The sequence below is a fragment of the Nilaparvata lugens genome, chromosome 2 (assembly GCF_014356525.2).
Source record: "Nilaparvata lugens isolate BPH chromosome 2, ASM1435652v1, whole genome shotgun sequence".
NCBI lineage: Eukaryota > Metazoa > Arthropoda > Insecta > Hemiptera > Delphacidae > Nilaparvata > Nilaparvata lugens.
The window spans coordinates 41,325,045-41,345,815 of NC_052505.1; the positions used below are offsets into that span (position 1 = coordinate 41,325,045).

The following is a 20,771-nucleotide window of genomic DNA, read 5'->3' on the forward strand; positions in this document are numbered from 1 at the left end:
ACTCAATCGCGTCAGAAATGTCGACAGATCTACTCCAACTTGATCAACTTGTTTTCATTCATGGTATTAATACACCACCAATGGAATGGTCAATTGTGCACATAATTGCATTGCATCCTAGAAGTGATGGCATCAATTGTATCTCAACTCAAGACTGCCACCGGCTTTTATAAGATAGGCCTACCTGTCAATTGACTAGTGCCTCTACCCTCTACCTATGCATATGCACTAACAGTCCATTCCTTTCAAAACAATATAAATTTGTAAATATTGTTCACTATAAGGGATCATATCGTTATTCAACCATTTCTAAATTAGTTTGCATTTTGTATCTAATATTTGCCAGAAGGCACCTCTTATAATATTTCATGAAGGGCGGTGGGCGGTTTGTTTAGTATAGCCTTTAGTAATTTGTATTTCACCCTATTGTTCCTTATTCTTAATTGACCAATCCCGCTTCATTCCTTATTTCGTTCCTCTCATCCGAATCACATCAGCTACTGAATGGAGGGAACTTCCAGTCTTCGCTACGATCTCATTCGGGACTCATGTACTAATCATCGCTCGCATGCTTCAGTACATTTACAATAGGTGAGTTTACTTATCCTAAACACTGTCGTTGGCAAAATCATCTCTGAAATAATAGTAAAACCATTCTTGTTTTCAAATTATAGCCTACTGTACCCATAATCTTCCACTCTCCAAAACTAATGAGACTCACGTTTTATAAACGGTTACTATGGGTGTATTTGTTCAATATAAACTGTCATTATGACTATATTAGTATTTTATATTATTTTCATCATCACGTTCCTATTCAACTCCGATCATTGAAGGTGATTCTGTACCGTTTAAGAAGCCTTTTTCCAATTAGAAGTTACAGGGATTTTTTTTTAAATCGATTCATTTTCGAGGAGCTATTGTTCAGCCAATCAGGAACTACAGAACTATTGTGTTTGCACCCAGAGCAGTAATTTTTCGATGTACTTCCAACATTTGAAGATGTACTTCTAATTGCTAAATTTACACTGGCCTTCCTAAACATTCCAAATAATCCAATCCTTCCCACGAGACACAGTTACAAGAATTCAAGTGAAGACTCAATGTTTTTCATCCAACTTGATAAATAAATAAATTTGCACATAATTTGATGTTAACTGAAGTGTTACCTGTTTACCAAAAGAAGTGAATTTCAAGTCAGTAACGTAGTCAATTGATCACCTTAAATCAGCAGAGCTTTTCATCTTGACATCGGCCAGCTCCTGGCATTCTTGTCCATTCGAACTTTCTGTAAATCAATATCAATAAGGAAATTAGAAATAAATAAATTACGTAATAAGAATATGATAAAACTTTTCAACTGCTTTCTTGATTTACTTTTTTGATACAGTGCTTGAAAATCTAGTGTTGAATAATTCAAGATACTCTGTTGCATATCCATACTTTTTCACTAGTGAAATAAAACTTAATTTTTAAGAACACTTATGAAGTGACTGAATTCACTGAAAAAACATTTACAACATCACCAAACAAATAAGCAGAGATTTGAAATGTAATGACTGCAATAAACTGAATATTGGACAGACGGGACAGGACTTTCAAACAAGATACAAAGAGCACATCAGAGCCATAAATAAACCACACAGCCACTCAAACTTTGCCGACCATGTATAAGCAGACCACACATACACTGGCATAAACTACTAATCTAGAAATCCTCCATATCACACAAAAAAGCAAAAACCACAATGACATGGAACAATACGAAATTTACAACCACTCAAACAGTTTCCCAACATTCTCCGGAACAATCAAATAAATTTCTCATTCCACACACTCTTTGACAAAATATTTCACAATCCAAAATGAGCGCCCTACTAACACATTTAACACCACCCCATCATCCCCACCTATTCCTCCACCTTCATCACTTACCACACATAACCTTGACATCAGAGTAAGTCTCTAAAGTCTGATGATGACCCAGACCAGGTCGAAACGATCGTCACTATTAATAGTAAGTGCATTTTCACTTCATAAGTGTTTTTAAAATTCAAGCTAGATCGCGCTTCCTGTATTTTGAATTTAGCTCACATTTTTTTTACAATAAATTATTACAAAATACTTTTTAACATTAAATCAAATTCATATTGAAAGTTAAATATTTAGATATAAATGATACTGTTAACTATACTAAACTAAACTTCCAGTTATTTAAGAACATTAACCCTTGGTTTGGCACAAACCACATCAAAATTCTTCTACAGAAAGTTACAATGGCTGATATTAGTTTTGCAATATTATTTCTACTCATAAGGATTTCTATTAATATAATTGAATAAGCACGTACCAATTTAATTAGTCCTTACCCGCCAGAGAGAAGTTGGAAGCGAGCATCTTCTGCAGTTTGTCGAGAATATTGTCCAATCCGTGATGCAGCTCGTTGATCTCCAGCTGCTCTCCAGTGGCAGCGATCAGCGACCGGTGGTCATCGTCCGTAGTGGCAGGCCGCAAGTAGTTGTGTGTCCGCACCTTCAGCCAGTCGGAAATGTTGTTGAGATGCTGCTCGACTCGAGTGGGCTTACCGCCGATCCACGTGCTAGGCTCGTCCAGTGTGACCGAGCCTTGGCCCGAGTTGTCGACCAGACTGGCCAGGTCTGCCGGCTGGTTGTCGATCGGACTGAAGCCTGGTGTCCGGTAGACCGCGAAGTGGGCGTTGTGCTTCGGCGTACTTTGCATGTATCTCGGGCCCATCGATTGTAAATGACTCTGTAATTGTTTGCAATATTTATCATCACACTGACACAAACGATTTATTTATTAATTTTATGATACACAGATTATATGCATGATTTGTAAAGGACCAACAGGCTTAGCTCAAAATTGCGAACTACTGTACTAAGAAGGAGATAAGATTGTTGATTGCGTATGATGAAAATGTGGTTAGTACAAGGTTGGTGTTACATAATCAAATCAATTTATTTTCCATTTTTTACATTATATACAGAGCATGAAATTACCATAGTTACAGAAATAATTACAAGATAAGTAAAAAATCACAATCATACCATGAAGAGCATTACAAAAAAATATTTTAAAAAATTGAATAGATAAACAGTAACGTGATAGTGACACATTATAATAAGGATTATTAATATGAATTGACGTAAAACTGGACGTAAAGGTATTTTGTAAATTAAAGCTAAATATTTGCAGTGTTAGTATACTTAGTACTCTTACATAGCCTAGAATCACAAGTTCCCCAAGCGGGGGGCTTCATCCCCTCACCCTAGTGCACCATCGGAGTAGGAAACTGAAGAGTTTCAAAAATCGGGTACATGTAGGCTCTTAATGTAGACACTGCACCAAATTTTATTTCATCCTTTCAATAATGAAAAAACCTACAATATTATGTACCCATATGAGTCTGCAGCCACACAATTTTTCACAGAAGCGAACGCGCAGCTTCTTTCCAAAATCGATGAATTCTCGCAAAAGGGCAGAATTCAATGTAATTACAGTATGCCTCACGAACTCGTTTTCACTTTGCAACAGGCACGTCTCCAAGGTCTCCCGCTGCGTCCATTTTTAGCACTTGTTCCGATCTTCAGGGTTCGTTCGTTCGTGTCAGGTGATTCTATATGCCAATAGTGATAAATCAACTATTTTAACAGCTTTGTCATTCAAGATGAAAACGTCATGTCTACCTGTCAGGTTTGTCATTAAGAGTATGATTTTGTTTTCTCTTTATTTGAAATGATTTGTGCACGTAGGCTACTAGAATATCATTGTTTGTTCATATAACGATTATACCTTCAATATCTTCAAGCGGCGTATTTGCGCCCCTAGCAGCATTCGATGCTCATGTAGGTTGTGGCCAACATCAGCGCGCCCTGCGCCGCGCAGCCGCTCTATCTCCACATCCAGCTGCTTGGTCTCCGCCTCCAGTTGGCTGATGATGCTCTGCAGCTCTTGCTGCGGCTCAACCACACCCCCACCCCCATCATCCACCTCCGCCTCCTCCATCTGCTCCTCTGCCTCTGCTGCATCAACCACTGTTCTGCTATTTCTGCGCAAACAAACGAGTGTTTATACCTTCCAGTATCTACGACTATTCAATTACGTACACATTACAGTTTCACAATAAAAAAGAGTACATACAGAGATATCAAAACTATCATTTTTCACTTTTCCAAGTGCCAATAAAAACTTATAGTAACATCTATTCACATACTTAATACTTGTAAAAGAAAAGGTTGATCTTTCTGATTTTTAATAAACTCATTCATTGCATTTTTGTATGATTTATCAGTATCTTTGACAGTGATTAACTTTGAACGGTTTGAAATATCGATGTGCGGTTTACGCCATTTAATTTCTTTTGAAATTATGTATCGTAAAATATGACCATTCAAAAAAATTACCTCCTCATTTCTAAACAAATAAAGTTGGATTCAAAATGGCGGTTCCAAGATGGCGGATAAAATTTTTGAAGCAACAAAAGAGTAGTTTTTGAATTCGAATAGGATTCCCAATTCGACCTATCATATAATTTTCCTTCTAAAAGGAATATTAAGCTGTTTCCATACTTTACACCAACTCTAGAGAGAAATTTTTCTCACAGAAACTTTCTACACGTCAATTAAATTCTTCCGCAATAGCGGTATAGCAATAGCTATTCAATTTTTTAAATTAAAAAATTACTTCAATGATTAAAGCAAAATTTAACTTGTTGAAATTTAAACATTTTTCGATGTTATTTTCGAAGGAATGCTCAAAATTTGACAAATCCATTGCCCTGCTACATTCAATATTCTTAATCCAACGATTTTTTACAAAGAGCATAAGACTCTCATCAGCTGATGAGTATTGATAATTCAATCTAATACTGTAATTTGAATTTGTGCAAAATTAAACTATTGCTGGCACTTGAACCCTTCGGTGATCAGGTCTCACTCCGTCTCAGGAAGTACTAGGTCACAAGTGTTGCTGGTTATGATGGGAAAATGCCGCCAACCAGGGGAACCATAATACCTGAGGTGACTCCGAACCTGGAAGTAGCCTGGCCTATGGGTGTAAGGTCAGGTCAACATTCCAGACAATGGGAAGTCTGGGCACAGTGAAGCCTCTAATGGAGTTTCAGGGTTTTCCAATGGGGTGGGAATCAGGGTTCCCCTGTCTCTGGAAGTAGCAGGCGTGTGAAATAACCCAGACTGTGGGATTCATCAAGGGCCCGCCAACGTCTCTGGAAGTAGCATCATATTACGTCGAAACCCCCTCCGCAATGGCCTCTATCTGGACCAACGAGGACAATATTGCGAGGACGCATTGTTTGGACCAACATCAGATGCTGAGTGTGCTGATGGCGGCCAGCGACAACAGGCTCATCATCAACAATAATATTATTATCTTGATGGTTTGATGGCTTTTTACTTATAGTCCATGCTCACATTATTGTGTAAAAGTTTTCTTTTGCCCCCCTCTCTCGCTCTCTTCTGAAAAATTATCTTTAAATCTCTTATTTTCTTTTTTCTTGATTTATGATTATAAATATTAGCTCTAAGAGTATTCTTTATTGTAGTATATGGTAGTTTATTATCTATTGTATTATGGAGTTTCACAATAAGTTACATTGTGGTATCAAGTATTATGCCATTCAATTGATAAGTTGTAGAATTAAATTTGAGCATGATAGCTCATTTATTTCAATTTTATGCAAAGCCCTTTACTTTTTTTGAATGACAAGATGATTGGAATGATACATGTATACAATTTTTAGAATATTTGATTCCATATTGTTATAGATCTGTGAGTGTGAGATTATTTTTTATTTTTGTTGCATGCATTTTAATTATGGTCTTTTCAATCGTTAATGTCTCATTTCCCCCTCTAGGCTATCGTAAATATTACAAAAGTATTTTTTGTATTATAATATCTGGCCTCATTTTAAAACAAAAACATTCTACTACTAAAAAATAAGTAATTTTATTTATATTTATAGTTTTTGTTTTGCCCTTATTTCTGAGATTCGAGTTTGCAATGTATTTTTGTGATTTGCTGTTTGTCATAGGTTTATTTAGCCCTGACAAAGAAAATAAAATCAATCAATCTTTTGGAAACGCTCACGCCCCCTTTTTGGCGCCTCCTCGTTGGACGTGCAAGCGTCTATTTTGGAGATGTATGTAACTGAAAACCACGAGTATTTTTCCAAGCTTGTAGACACGTTAGGATACATGCGGGCTTTGATCGGCCCAGGTACCGCAGCAACTGCATCAGTGCCCAAAAGCCTGGGATGACTAGTTTTTCTGTGGGTGGTTCCATAGCTTGTGGTTCTCAATGACTGTAATAATTCATCAGCTTACAATGTTGGAGTAGATGCTGCTGAATCAGATGGCTGAGCTGGTAGGTATTGGAGACGAGAGGAGTTGCCACAAAACCGATTCATCAGCGCCTTCAAGAAAGACAACGTAGCGTCTTTGGAATTGGTCTGTAATAAAATTTACACATGAATTGAACATAATATAATGATTGACACTTAATAAGCTAACAGCTAAATCATTAAACATTAAGGGCCGGTTTCCGAGCTTGGGATTTAGTTAAGTTCTAGACTTTAAACAGCTTGAGTCAGAAAATTGTCTTTCCGAAACGGGGCGTAGTCGCAGTTTTTATGATAATCTTTATTTTCTCATTTCTATAATTGAAAACGTTTTTCCCTGACGAAATGAAACATTACTAAATAATTCAAAATAGCTGTAACTATTTTCTCTTAATTTTATTTTGAGTTCAATTTTCCAGTTTTTCAAAATTTAATTTATACGTGGACTGCGACTACGCCCCGTTTCGGAAAGCCAATTTTCTGACTCCAGCTGTTAAAGTCTAGAACTTGACTAAATCCCGAGCTCGGAAACCGGCCCTAAAAGACAAAGGCTTTGAATTATTGTAAATTAATTTAAATTATTCATGTAGTTTGACCATTTATTTTACAAGTACAAATTAATAGATTCACAATACAAATTTTGAGTAGAATAGAATACATAAATTCATCCATATAAAAAAACATAAATTAAAATATGTATCCTATAATATTAAGAGAGCAATAATTTCTGTCACCGTATCTCGAAAACGGCTCTAACGATTCTCACGAAATTTGGAACAAAGTAGGTTCATAATATAAAAATTTGATTGCACTAGGTCGCTTCCCTGGGATAACTCGCTAAGGATAATACATCCTTGGAAAAGCTGTAAGTGAGCGAGCGAGTACGTGTGTGGGAGTGAGATAAAATTATGCCTCAGCTGTTGAACTAATGCATTTTTGCATTAAATCAGCTGATCTCACGAGAGATATTATCCGGCAAGGAATTGTAGGAAGTGTAGAATATTACATAATAGTAGGGGTATAAAAAGAAAAATAGAAATCTCAGTACCCTTTTTGAATTATTTAATCACAACATGTTTCAACATTGATGCCATTTTCAAGTGAAATGAAGTAAATAAATTAATAAATACTGCTAGAAGATTCTTATTTTGATCATATGTTAGTGTATTCATGAGCTAGGACTGTAAATTATGGATTCAAATTTGCATGATTATATCAAAAATGGGGTTATTGGTGTCTAATTAGATCAAGTTTATTTTTTTATCTCTGTTTAATTTTGCCGCTTCATAAATATGAAATTCTTCTTTAACATTCAGTTTTCCACTTTTATTAACAATATTAAGTATTTTCATATTGGAATTTATATCTGTAAAATTATGGCCTGAAACTATCAAATGTTCAGCAAATGCCGACTTTTGAGTATAATTTTTAGATTTTAGTGCTTGGATATGTTCTCAAAACCTAATATGAAAATTTCTACCCGTTTGTCTGATATAGAATTTGTTGCAATCACTACATTTAAGTTCATAGATTCCAGATTTTTTAAACTTATCTTGCTGTAGGCTACATTTAAATTTTATTTCTTTTTTATCAGTTCAAATGCATTATTTGTTGTCCTATAACCTAAAATGAATTCATTTTTTGTATAGTTCTTTCTTATAGCTCTATTAAATATTGTGTTATATGGAACACAAATATATTCTTTATTTCCTACATTTCCTTGATTATTTTGAGTACTATTCTGTATTACTTTCTCTTTTTGTTTGTAAATCATTCTATCAATAGTTTTGGTATTATATCCATTTGTTACTGCCATATATTTTATTATTTTCTTTTCTTTTCTGTAATTATCCTTTGACATGGGAATCTTTTTATTTTTATTTATATTTTATTACAAGTGGCCCTATACAGAAAAGAGATAGTAGGGGTATTCAAAATGTTGGAGTTAGCTGGCTAAGTCGAGCCAGGACTTCCTATATACCGGACCTGGTGTGGCGCACTCACACAAATTTCCTTGCCGTTATGAAAATTGATCACCTGACGCTAGTGTTCTCGCGCATCTCAAGTCTACTATTAAAAGATATGAGACAGCTGGTGATAGGCCAATAACGCTGGAGACACACTAGGTCTGCTATCTCTTCATAGTGAATGATTCAATAGAACCAACAGTTTGCAATTTAATATTCACATTTTCTTGAATTTAAAGCTTATTTCCAATTTTAGGTGGAAATTTTAATGGACATTAATTGCAGAGGTTTTCATGCTCAAACTTTTCCACTTGGAATTTTTTGTCACTTTGACTGCCGCGTGAGTCCACAGTGGACTCACATTGTATTGAGCCTACCGGCCGCGTGAATCCAAGGTGGACTCACAGGCACTTCTTTCAGAAAAGGCCATGTGATGTCGCAGTGGCTTCACATTTCCTATGCATTCCAATACTATTCGAAAGTGCATGGCCAGTAGGTACTAAAACTGCCATGGCCTGGTCATATGAGTGTTTGTTCTATTTTTATTTTGCATAAAAGTAAAAATCCATCACAATTCCTTTTAAACCTTTGAAATAATATTTTTCCATTTATTTCATTTCTAATTCAAACATTGCTAATTTCACATGAAATCAGCTGTTTCTTTTTAGCTTCAATAACATATTTTTGTTTCACAAGGAGTTGCTATCAAGAAGCTTCCTTCTGTATTGATAACCTATTTTCAATAATTATTGAAACGTGTTTCTATGAAGTTTGTTAGTGGTGATTGTGATGGTGAAAAGTTTCTGAAATGGCAAGTAACTATCAATCCGAGCAAGTTTGTATAAATAAACTTTAACAGGACTTATTATCTGATGAAGAGTTGGATTATATTCAAGAGTTAGATGATACTTATTTGTCTGATGAATACAAACCTAGTGAAAATAGTGATGACTCCAGTGAAGAACAACCTCAACAAAAAACAAAAAAATGTCAGAAATTCCAATGTAGGCGAACCAGTTGCTTCTACAAGTGCACATCCACCAATAGATTCTTCAATAACTAATACAATTGAAAGAGTGATAAGTGAATTCCTGATTTCCGATAGTGATTGTTTTTTCAAGATAAATACTCTTTATTATGTGTGAATTAATATTTTAATATTATTAGAAAAGATTCAAACATTTGAATATTGTTTATTTCTTCACAAGACCTGAAAAATTATTAGAAAAGTTTGGTGACACGTTGATCTCACGCGGCTCATGTGGTCTCCAGGACCACATATTATGGCCGCGTGAGACCAATACGTCACCACAATTTAAAATTGAAATAACAGCTTCAATTTTAGTCCAAAATTATTTTGGACTAAATATTTGTTCATTACATACATAATTTTGAAATAATATAAGAAAAAAGTTGGTTGGCCAGAATGGAAGTTTTTTCTCAAGTAGCCTATAGGTGGCAGTCAAAGTGTTATTGTATTATAAAGGCTGATAATTGAGAATCTTAAATCAAACTTTGCATATATGGTGCGGAGCTCCTGGAATTTTTACAGATATAGGACTTGTTGCAGTTGATAGTGCTTATCAATGACTACTTCAGGTATGAATTTAATCGGAATCGTTGGAGCCGTTTTCGATAAAATCGAGAAAACCCTGTTTTTTACAACATTTTTGCCATTTCAGCCGCCATCTTGAATTGCATCTGATTGAAATTGTTCGTGTCGGATCCTTACATCGTAAGGACCTTGAGTTCTAAATTTCAAGTCATTTCGTTAACTGGGAGATGAGATATCGTGTACACAGACGCACATACACTCATACACACACACACACACACACACACACACACAGAGGCCAATACCCAAAAAACACTTTTTTGGACTCAGGGTACCTTGAAACGTATAGAAATTTAGAAATTGGGGTACATTAATTTTTTTCTGAAAGCAATACTTTCCTTACCTATGGTAATAGGCCAAGGAAAGTAAAAATGGCCTCCGTATGTGGTGGCCGGCATTGATATTTTAAACAGGAATAGATAAACTGAAATTTCGACAAACTGAGACGCTCTCTAACAGCTGATTAGTGATATTTTTCAGTAGGAATTTCTATAAGACCACCACTTATGGCGGCCATTTTTTTTAGGCTCAGGTTCGGTAGTATATAGGAGGTCCTGGTCGAGCTATTCGCTAATTCCAGCTATTTGCTAGGTCTGAGTCAACTCAATGCTATAGTGGTATCAATGCAACGTTAGTAGACAGAACTAACTACCTTGAGTAGTACGTTAGATAAAAACAGACGAGATAGCAGATAGCGCAGGTCTGAGTCCGCTAACTCTAGCTATCTCTGTTAAAACAGCAGCCATATGTTTATAATCTACTTTTCAAACTAACCTCTTCCCCTCAAATTTGTTGTTGGGTATTTTGGTAAAACAGAAATTGACAGAGGGAAACAAAACGCTAGACTAAAAGATGATACTCTTGCACTCCTGGAATACATTTCATTTCACGGAAAAGATAAATATGAGGTATGTAGAAGTAGATGTTAATACTTGAATACCGTAGAAAAAGTAAATAAAAAAATAAGTTACACTGTTTCATACTTTTTTGTGGAAATCTTTAAACCTATGCTATGCAAGTTGTTAAAAAAATCTTCAACCTAAAACTACCGGTATGTAATTCTGTATAATTGACCTAAGATTGAAGTGTTATTCTCAATAAAAAAAATCCTCACTAATTAACCTATTTATGTTTAATCTTTTATCTGGCGTTGTTAACAAATTACACTAAAAAATTTTGTGTCGCCTATTTGTCGCCTGCTACTTATGTACCTATGTTATAGAAATCTATTTCACCTATTTTACAGAAACCAAATCAACGATCATATTATGAAAAGCTCATGGACAGGATGAAAAACTTAAAAGCAAATAATAAGGAGGCCCTTGCCTGGAGAAATAATATAGGCGCCGGACTTCTGGCAGAAAATCAAGAAAAACAGTTGAGGGTAAGTATCTGAACAACAATCATTACCATATGACAATCATCATCAATCTTAACAACAATCATAAATAAAATGAATTAACTACTTTAATTTAAAAATTGATTTTCTATAAAGATGATAAAATAGTTGCTTTCTAAATGAACAAAAAATTTCGCTGACTATAATTATTCACGTATACACACTTATACACTTTATCTTCACCAAGACCAGCGGAGCCGGTTAGGTTGTGTCAACATAATAAGAATATAACTTTTCTTGAAGTTAGTCATGAGTATAAACTAGAGTTATCAAGATGGCATGGTCACTTCAAAGAACTCATGTAACCCATAGAAAGGGTTTTCCTTAAGCCAACACTTGAGCTTGGCCTTGAAGGCCTGAGTACTCTAGGCTGTTAACCATCTAGGCAGCTTGTTAAAGATTTTTAGTGCCACAGTAGGAAATGAGTCTCTTGTCCTACTTAGTCGGGAATAAGGAATGTCAATCATGCAACCATTCCGAGTGTTATGACTATGTAAGTCTCTCCTCAAGTTGTACTTGTCAAAATTTATCTTGACATGAAGGGCACTTAAATAAATATAATAACTAAATATAGTCATTATTCCAGTAGACTTGAAGAGCGGTCTGCAGTGTTCAATGTAACCACTGGAGGTGATGATGCGGACAGCTCTCTTCTGCATTATTAAAACTTTTTGGCAATCAGATGCATGACCCCAAAGCTGCAGCCCATAGCCCAGGATGCTGTGGAAGAGGGCATAGTAGACAACAATCAGGTAGGGTCTGCTCACCAGCTGTGTCAGCTTCCGTAGTAGATAGGTCACTCTTGCCAGCCTCTTACACAGTCCCTCAATGTGACAATTCCATTATTTGTTTCCAGCCACATCCTAGCTTCTCCAAACACGACTTCTGCCACCTGTAGAGCCTGAGTTGGATTCCGACCAGAAGAGATTATAGTGGTATCATCTGCAAATTTTAGAGCCCTCCCTTCTAGGTTCAAGTCATTTATGGCAATCAAAAACAGCAAGGGACCCAAAACAGAGCCCTGTGGAACACCTTCATTATAATTCATTATAATTCAATAACTTTAACATACTGATGTAATTTTAATTATGTTCCAGAATATCTGATCAGGAAAAGTCGGTTTTTCTTAGAAATGGACGAAATCTTAGGCCAAAAAGTGGAGTGTGCGCTGCCAGTGATAATGGAGAGAGGGCAATGCATCGTAGAGCAAGACACTGTACCTCCTACAATTATAATTAACAAGGATGTAAAAGTGTTGGATGTTAGTGGAGTTGAAGAGGAAGAAATGTAACACTTCCCACTACATCAAACAATCAAGACACTCTTAGTACAAGTAGCCCTTGCAATAAATTAAAAGGCAAATTGTCAAGGAAACTGCAACAAAAGATGACTGCTCCATTGAGTTAACTCGCACAGGTGAGATGTCTAAAATATTAGTGTAGCACCCTATGATGTATTGTGACATTACAGGTTATACAGAGTTGTGCAGAGGAAACACATGTTTTTCGAACAGCCAGTACTCGTCAACGGGAGAGGGTATTGCCCTGGAACGAATATTGGCAGACGACCCATACTATGCCATTTCAGTTGCTATGAGCGTTGGAACATACAACATAGTGTGTTCGCTGTTAACCAGTTTTTTTAGAAACAATGAATCTGTAGTCACAGTGCAACGCTTTTTCGTCAATATTTTAGAGTTGATCGGTGCAATGCCCGATAGAAATACTGTACTCCGATGGGCTGCAGCGTTTAGGAGTACTAGTTCTGTGATGAAAAAGGAACCACCTGGTCTTTCTCGTTCAGTTCGTACTCCTGAAAATATAGACCGAGTCAGTGTCGTCGAGTCGATCGTCTAGGACTAGTAACAACTGTCGTTCTGACTCGGTCTGCACTTTCCGGGGAACGGGGAAGACCAGGTGGTTTCTTTTTCATCACAGAACTAGTACTCTTAAACGCTGCAACCCATCGCAGTACAGTATTTCGATCGGGCATTGCACCTCGACCCTCAACTCTAAAATATTGACGAAAAAGCGTTGCACTGTGACTACAGATTCATTGTTTCTAAAAAAAACTGCTTAACAGCAAACACACGATGTTGTACGTTCCAACGCTCATAGCAACTGAAATAGCATAGTATGGGTCGTCTGCCAACATTCGTTCCAGGGCAATACCCTCTCCAGTTGACGAGTACTGGCTGTTTAAAAAACATGCGTTTCCTCTGCACAACCCTGTATTTCCTGTAATGTCGCCCTCATTTTTTACATACTTCATAATATGCAATACGTCATATTAAATTCATCTAATAAATTTCTTCTAGTTATTTTTTTATGTTCTAAGTGCATGAATCCAACTCCAAATTTATGTAAAAAACAGAAATTGGAAGAGGAAGCAAAAGGAAAGGAATTTGACTTGAGAAAACTTGCTTTGGAGTTGAAGCAAGAGCGGTTGAAGTTAGAACAGCAGAGGATGGAGGGGGAGTTTAAAATTCGAAACAAGGAAGTTGATGAAAAATATGAACTAAAACTCCAAACTGAAATACGAAATGGAACTTGAATTGCAAAAAGAAAAATTGAAGCATGAATTAGAATTAAAAAAAACTGCAATTACAGTTGCAATTCAAAAGTGGCTCACAAAATAATAATTCTAGCATGTTAACTGGATGAAAAACTGTCAAGTGGAAAAACACTCACATTTCACTAGTGTTACACCTATTTTATTTTTGTTGTACAAACTTGTAAGTACATAAAAATGTAAGTGTTCTTTCACTGAAAATTTGTAATTTGTTCGAAATTCACATCAAGTATAATAAAGATCTACAACAATAATTAAGCCTGTAAGTTTTTTATTTTTATTTTCTGTCATAAACGTTTCTTTTTTAATTTTTATAACTTATTTTATTATAGCTTTTTAACCATTCTTTGTTGAAAAAAGTGGAAACACCACACGTAGAAACGGCTAATAACAAAGTAATAAAATTAAAAATATATATATTGAAAATAACTGCATGAATGGATCGACATTAATGAACTTTTCATGACCATAAAAAGATATTCGCTTGCAGTTTATTGTACTATTTGGATGGTACTTCTAAGTAATTTATATTTGAGGACGTAGCCTATTATGGAACAGATGAATTTATTCCCAACATAGAACACAAAAGAAAGTAATAAAGAGACTGAATAAAATTTATTTATTTGAAGTAAGAACTTCGGGAAGCAATCTAACAGAAAAATGAAATATTTCAATTTGCTCTAATCACTACCATTTCGCATTTATGATTTCCAACAAGGCATTTCTTCCATTAATAGCATATGAGTTTTGTTCAATGTCCTCATTGATATCACAGTCTGAATCTGCAATATCCTCCTCAAAGTCGGGATTAGGCACAACTTTAATTTCTTCTGTTTTCAAAAGAATATTGTGGAGAATGCAGCAAACCGTAATCCAGTCGCAGACAAATTGAAGTCCCTCCTCATCGGTGATTCGGATTTTTAGTTGTTTTAGGCTACTGATTTGTAGCCATCCGCGATCCATTCGACCCCACCAAAAAAATCTGATTTATTTCTGTTAATCCTCGAATATGAAAACATTCTCTGGTGATGCACACTTCTTATTCTCTGGTCAGGGAACCCTGATATTACATGTCTTATACGTAGATTCTGGAATCTGGATCCCAGCTAGGCTTCTCAGCTAATGGAATTTCAGTCCCATCCACGTAGCCAATACAATTGGTCGGTTCATCGAATGTTTTTGAAATAATTTTTTTTTCTCATCCTTATTTGGCCAAAACAAGAATTTATCAGATTTCTTCAGGATTGCCGAGAATACTATTGTAATACTTTTGTAATAATATTCAATGTACCCCCATCACCACATCCGAATAGGTTGGCAACTTTCTTAATTAAAGTACCTTCACCAGAACTCCCTAGTCTGTATAAAACAATGGCAACTTGCATTTCCACAGACATTTGTTTTGACATAAATAGTGGATCATCAGAAATTTCTGCTAAAATTGATTCAAACTGGTGAAAATTTACCCTAACCATCGATTTGAATCGTCCTTCATCTAATTCAAGTAACACGGAACTGTTGATTTTTTTACATCACCAATCTTAAAGGGGCCGAATACCTGCATGATAATATCACTAATATAGTTCATATTTTAACTAATATAGTTTCAATTAGTTCATTTTGCTCCTCTGCATCTGAACACTGAAGGATTTGAAGGCCACATTATAGCGGATTAAGAGCTTATAACTCTCTTCCTATTGAAATAAAATGTATTGAGAGCCCAAAAAGGTTTAAGAATGCAATAAAAGCTAAATTGATCGATGCATCTCCGTACAGTGTAGAGGAAAGCTTCAACTGTTGGCGCGTGTAGGTATTTTTTGCTAGCATATATTTTCAACTACTTTGTATGTTCTGATTTTCTTCTTTTTTTCTCTATTTTATGATTACTTTTTTGAGTATTGTACTCAATACTATTTGACGTGTCATATACTACCAAGCTTTGCTTGATTATGTAGTGTTACATGACGAAAATTGAACTAAACTAAACTTTGAAAAATGCAGTCACTTGTCAGTCTCACACAACGTCCACTTTTCACTAGTTTTGGCATTTTAATACAACACTAAGCAACTTAAAATCAACAATTAACAACTTAAAACCAACAATAATAAACTTAAAATCAACAAATCAGCAATTTTAAGAATCGATATTTTAATACTAGCGATCAAGCAAAAGCAAACTTTCAAGAAACTGCATCAAAACATACGAGGTAGCAAAAGTAAGGTTATAAACTTTGAGTTACACAAATTATCCGCTTGGATCGCTACTGCAGTTAGCTTATAGCAAGGTCTATAAATACAGGTCATGACACTCATGTTCCTTATGGAGCGGCCATTTTATGGGGTCTTCATGGCGGTACATTTGAGAATCCAATCTAATTCAATTTGCTCGTCACAAAATTATGCATTTTAAAAGCAATATTTTTGCTCAGATAATACGTGAGTCCAGGTTTTCAATTTTTTAATAATGAAATTTCAATAATAAATGCTTCAATTATTCATTTATTTATTATTAAAAATTGTTCTTATTCTTCTAACTCAAGGATTATGATTCAATAGATATTGGGACAAGACAGAAATATGCGAGGCCAATTTCAAAAAGAGTTTCAAGTTCCCGATCAATTAAATCTAAAAATCAACAATTCAGTTACTAGTTGGAATCTAAATATTATTATTCTGTCGGAACAATTTATTTTACAATTCAAAGCCAAGCAATATCCTTGAACAATATTACAAAATAACACATCATGTTGTTCAATCCATAATGATAACAGCTGATAAATTTGAAAATTATTGGTGAACTAGGACCCCATAAAATGGCGATATAGTGGCTTATAGCAAGGTCTATAAAAATACAGGTTATGACACAATCCCGTGATGCATTGCAAAATCGCCATTTTATGGGGTCGTAGTTCACCAATTTTCAAATTTATCAGCTGTTATCATTATGGATTGAACAACATAATGTGTTATTTTGTAATATTGTTCAATGGATATTGCTTGGCTTTGAATTGTAATAGTATATTACGCACCTAGGGCCGAAAATGAGACTTTTCCGGCTCGAAATCGGTTTTCAAGTCCGAGGCCGTAGGCCAAAACATAGTGTAGTATATTTCGCACCTAAGGCCGAAAATGAGACTTTTCCGGCTCGAAATTGTTTTTCAAAGATTGAGAAAAGATTGAGAGCTGGAAAAACATTTTTGCCCATGGTGCGAACGCTATTTTTCGCCACACAGAAAAATAAACAATATATATATATATATATATATATATATATATATATATATATATATATATATATATATGAGAATAATTGTTTATTAAGCACTTCCAAAAGCAAAAGTGGAAGGTCATAGCTCAAGCAAATCTGAGGTAATCTTAATATCAGGAAATTGTCCAAGTATTTTTATTTTTTATTCTGATTTGTCTAAATAACCTAAAAGATTATCTTCAATTATGTAAGAGGTTGAGTTTATACTTTTTTATTCTTTTAAATGACAATAAGATGATATTATTATAAATGTTTTAATTATTATTAAATAACAAAAACACGGATAATGAAACATTTTTTGATCAGCTGTTTTAGCACACTTGAAATTTGGCCAATCTGAATGTTAACGTCAACAATGCTTGTTGTTGACTTCGGAAATTTAGGTTAGAAGTTCTATCCTACTCTGAAAATCGAATTTGAATAATTTATAATATATCTTATCTGTATTTCATTCATCCAAATAAAATGATAGTAATTATTGCAGAATACTTTATTCAATTCTAGAAGCATAAACTAATTCCGTTTCATAAACTATTTGTGAAAACGTTCAGTACCATGGATATTGCCCAAGTAGTTCCAAAATTATCCACCAGGTTTCGTGATAAACGCAGTACTATGAGGTTTGAGGATAGATTCTATTATACTCTGAAAATTGAATTTGAATAGTTTATAATATCTTATTTGTATTTCATTCATCCAAATAAAATGATAGTATCTTATTGCAAAATACTTTATTCAATTCTAGAAGCATAAACTGATTCCGTTTCATAAACACGTTCACATCAAATCAGAATCAGCTGACTTCAAGGCTATTTTACAGCCCTAGGGCCGTAAAAATTTTACTGGCCTGGTCAGAAAACAATCACTTTTGGCCTCCATATGACGCACGGAAACCAGCTCATTACATCCAAGTGGGGCGAAAAATAAATTGTTGCGACAGAATAATAGACTAATATTTAGATTCAAACTAGTAACTGAATTGTTGATTTTTAGATTAAATAGATCGGGAACTTGAAACTCTTTTTAAAATTGGCCTCGCATATTTCTGTCTTGTCCCAATGCCTTTTGAATCATAATCCTTGAGTTACAAGAATAAGAACAATTTTCAATAATAAATAAATGAGTAATTGAAGCATTTATTATTGAAATTTCATTATTAAAAAATTGAAAACCTGAATTCACATATTATCTGAATCAGAATATTGTTTTTAAAATGCATAATTTTGTTACGAGCAAATTGAATTAGATTGGATTTTATAATGTACCGCCATAATGACCCCATAAAATGGCCGCTCCATAAGGAACATGAGTGACATGACCTGTATTTATAGACCTTGGCTTATAGCAGTTGGTTTTAGATGGGGCGTTCACAATCCAGCCAATCCTTGTCTAAAACAACATTGTGAATACCCCTAGTATATTAACAAATATTGTAGCAAACATAGTATATCATTCTAAATATAAACTATAAATATATTATAATTTCATCTTTCGTTATTAATTTTCTATGCTTTTGTACTCCAGAGTGAAGCTAGGTCCCCCGATATTAGTTAATTAATAATTCATATTTCAAAAACAAAAATTTAATAATTTTGAATTATTTACTCTCAAGTTATAAAAGCTATTTCAATTATTTGTTTTTTTAGGGGGGCGGGGGATACTCATATGAATATGGGAATCACATAAGGCTGCGCTCCCTGTGGATTTATTTTGCCGTATGCCGGTCTGACAAAATCTAATCATGCAGGGATCTATATTGAATGTCGGAACTACATGTCATTTGATTTATTGATTATATTAATGTAAAATATTAGTGAGATTGATCAATTTCAATTATTTTTAGAGCAATTTTATAAATTCCCTTAAGTCCCCATAAATTCCCAAAATGTCTTTGTCTAGGAAATATTCCCAAATCATAAGTTCCTTCCCACTGGGTATATTCCCGATCCACATCATTACATATGGCTGTTATTGCTGAGAGGTCCTGACAGAAGTTCCTCCTCGCCTGAGGACTTCTGTTATATATCAGCCGGGACCATCAATATAACATGCCCATCCGATAACACGGGATTGACCATTATAGTGACACAGAATACAATACAGTATGGAAAGTAGGCTAGTATCCTGACGCCATAATCCGCCATCTTGAAAGAAAGTCTAGCATTGTAATAGTAGCGGTAATTGTAATTTCTAACAAGACGGCGCAGTCACGTGACATGGTCTTGGTGCAGTCACGTATTGGCGTCATGTAAAATGCATTGGTTGGATTGATACTTTCCATTTTGTATTTATTCTGTGATAGTGGGTTATCATTATAAAAGCAGTTGCATCTCAATTGAAACAGCTATTATTCAATGCCAATGGTGTGAGGTTCTATTATTAAGTTTTTGTTTTCTCTAGAAGTTTCAAGTGGTATATCCTATGTACTAGTATCTTTTCTGACGAACGACTTCAAGAAAGAAGAAGTTCAAAAATATTTATTTCAAATGACCAAATACTCATATAACCAAATAAAGAAAATCGTTACAATAATTTTTCAGTCATGGCATCAATTGTGTTGGACACTTTCAATCTTATAATTATTGGTGATTTGCTTTATCTTACCTGCCAGCAGTATTCCTGCATTGGATGTTTCAATTTGTGCCGCTTGCTTACACAGCCATGGAAAAAGCATGTCTGACACTGGTCGTAAGATATGCAATGCAAACAACGATATCGCAGACCTCGAATTGGGTACATTCTACAAACAGCGCATCTCACTGAATGGCTAACTAACAGAAAAACAAAAATATAATAATAAAATTTTGAAATTAACAAAACAAAATTGTAACTATAATAAACAATAACTTTGTATAGCTCAGTATTTTCTCAATGATTTGATATCAATTGATTAATTTATTATTTCTCAATGATAATACTGTAATTTCCACTCACAGCTCTATATTCAATAAACTTGAAAAATATGGTTTCAGAGGAATATTTTTAGATCTAATAAGAAGCTACTTCTTATTAGAACTGTCGCCTTATGCTTTAATAAGTAAAGGCAAGCGATTTTACCTATAAACTCCATTTGTAAAATTCAAATATTTGGAATCTTCATGGCGGCGGCGGGGGAAAAATGTCAATGGCCATACTGTGGGTAATATAGTTACTGTAGTATCACTAAGAGTGCTCTTCTGACTTTTGTGCTTGCTTGCTGATACTTCTGTAATCTGCAATCCTTAGTAAATCCTCTAGTATTTCTTATTATTTTCAAGAACCTGGTCCTATCGATTTTTTCCCATCCATTCATTACCTCCCTATATCCCATCATATCATACCTACCTTCTCTTCACTTTTCCTGATATTTTTTTACTCTCTCAAAAATTGAAGGTTTTCCTAGTAAACGGATAACCATAGTTGGAAAACCTTTCAATCCTCCTACTTCCTTTGCACATTTCTTGTTACTTTCCTTGCCCTAATTACCATCATAGGTAAGGAAAGTATTGCTTTCCAAAAAAATTAAGGTACCCTAATTTCAAGTTTTCTATACGTTTCAAGGTCCCCTGAGTCCAAAAACATGATTTTTGGGTATT

General features: G+C 34.7%; 1 protein-coding gene across 9 annotated transcripts in view; it reads right to left on the reverse strand.

Moving 5' to 3' along the window:
• LOC111049946 (dystrophin) overlaps window positions 1-20,771 on the reverse strand; it is a 322,297-nt gene that overhangs the window by 248,001 nt on the left and 53,525 nt on the right. For 6 of the 9 annotated variants that reach the window (XR_005570482.1, XM_039421224.1, XM_039421225.1 and 3 more), the window contains exons 7-11: window positions 19,801-19,967; window positions 6,363-6,487; window positions 3,814-4,069; window positions 2,370-2,769; window positions 1,222-1,288 (exon numbers count right to left, since the gene is read on the reverse strand). Coding sequence is in view for 7 of the 9 variants with exons in the window: in XM_039421224.1 (XP_039277158.1) it covers window positions 1,222-1,288; window positions 2,370-2,769; window positions 3,814-4,069; window positions 6,363-6,487; window positions 19,801-19,967 (1,015 nt within the window). In the remaining 2 variants the exon portion in view is untranslated. Of the gene's footprint in view, window positions 1-1,169; window positions 1,289-2,369; window positions 2,770-3,813; window positions 4,070-6,362; window positions 6,488-19,800; window positions 19,968-20,771 lie in introns of all 9 variants that reach the window. The other 3 variants (XR_005570483.1, XM_039421229.1, XM_039421228.1) reach the window with 1 other exon arrangement.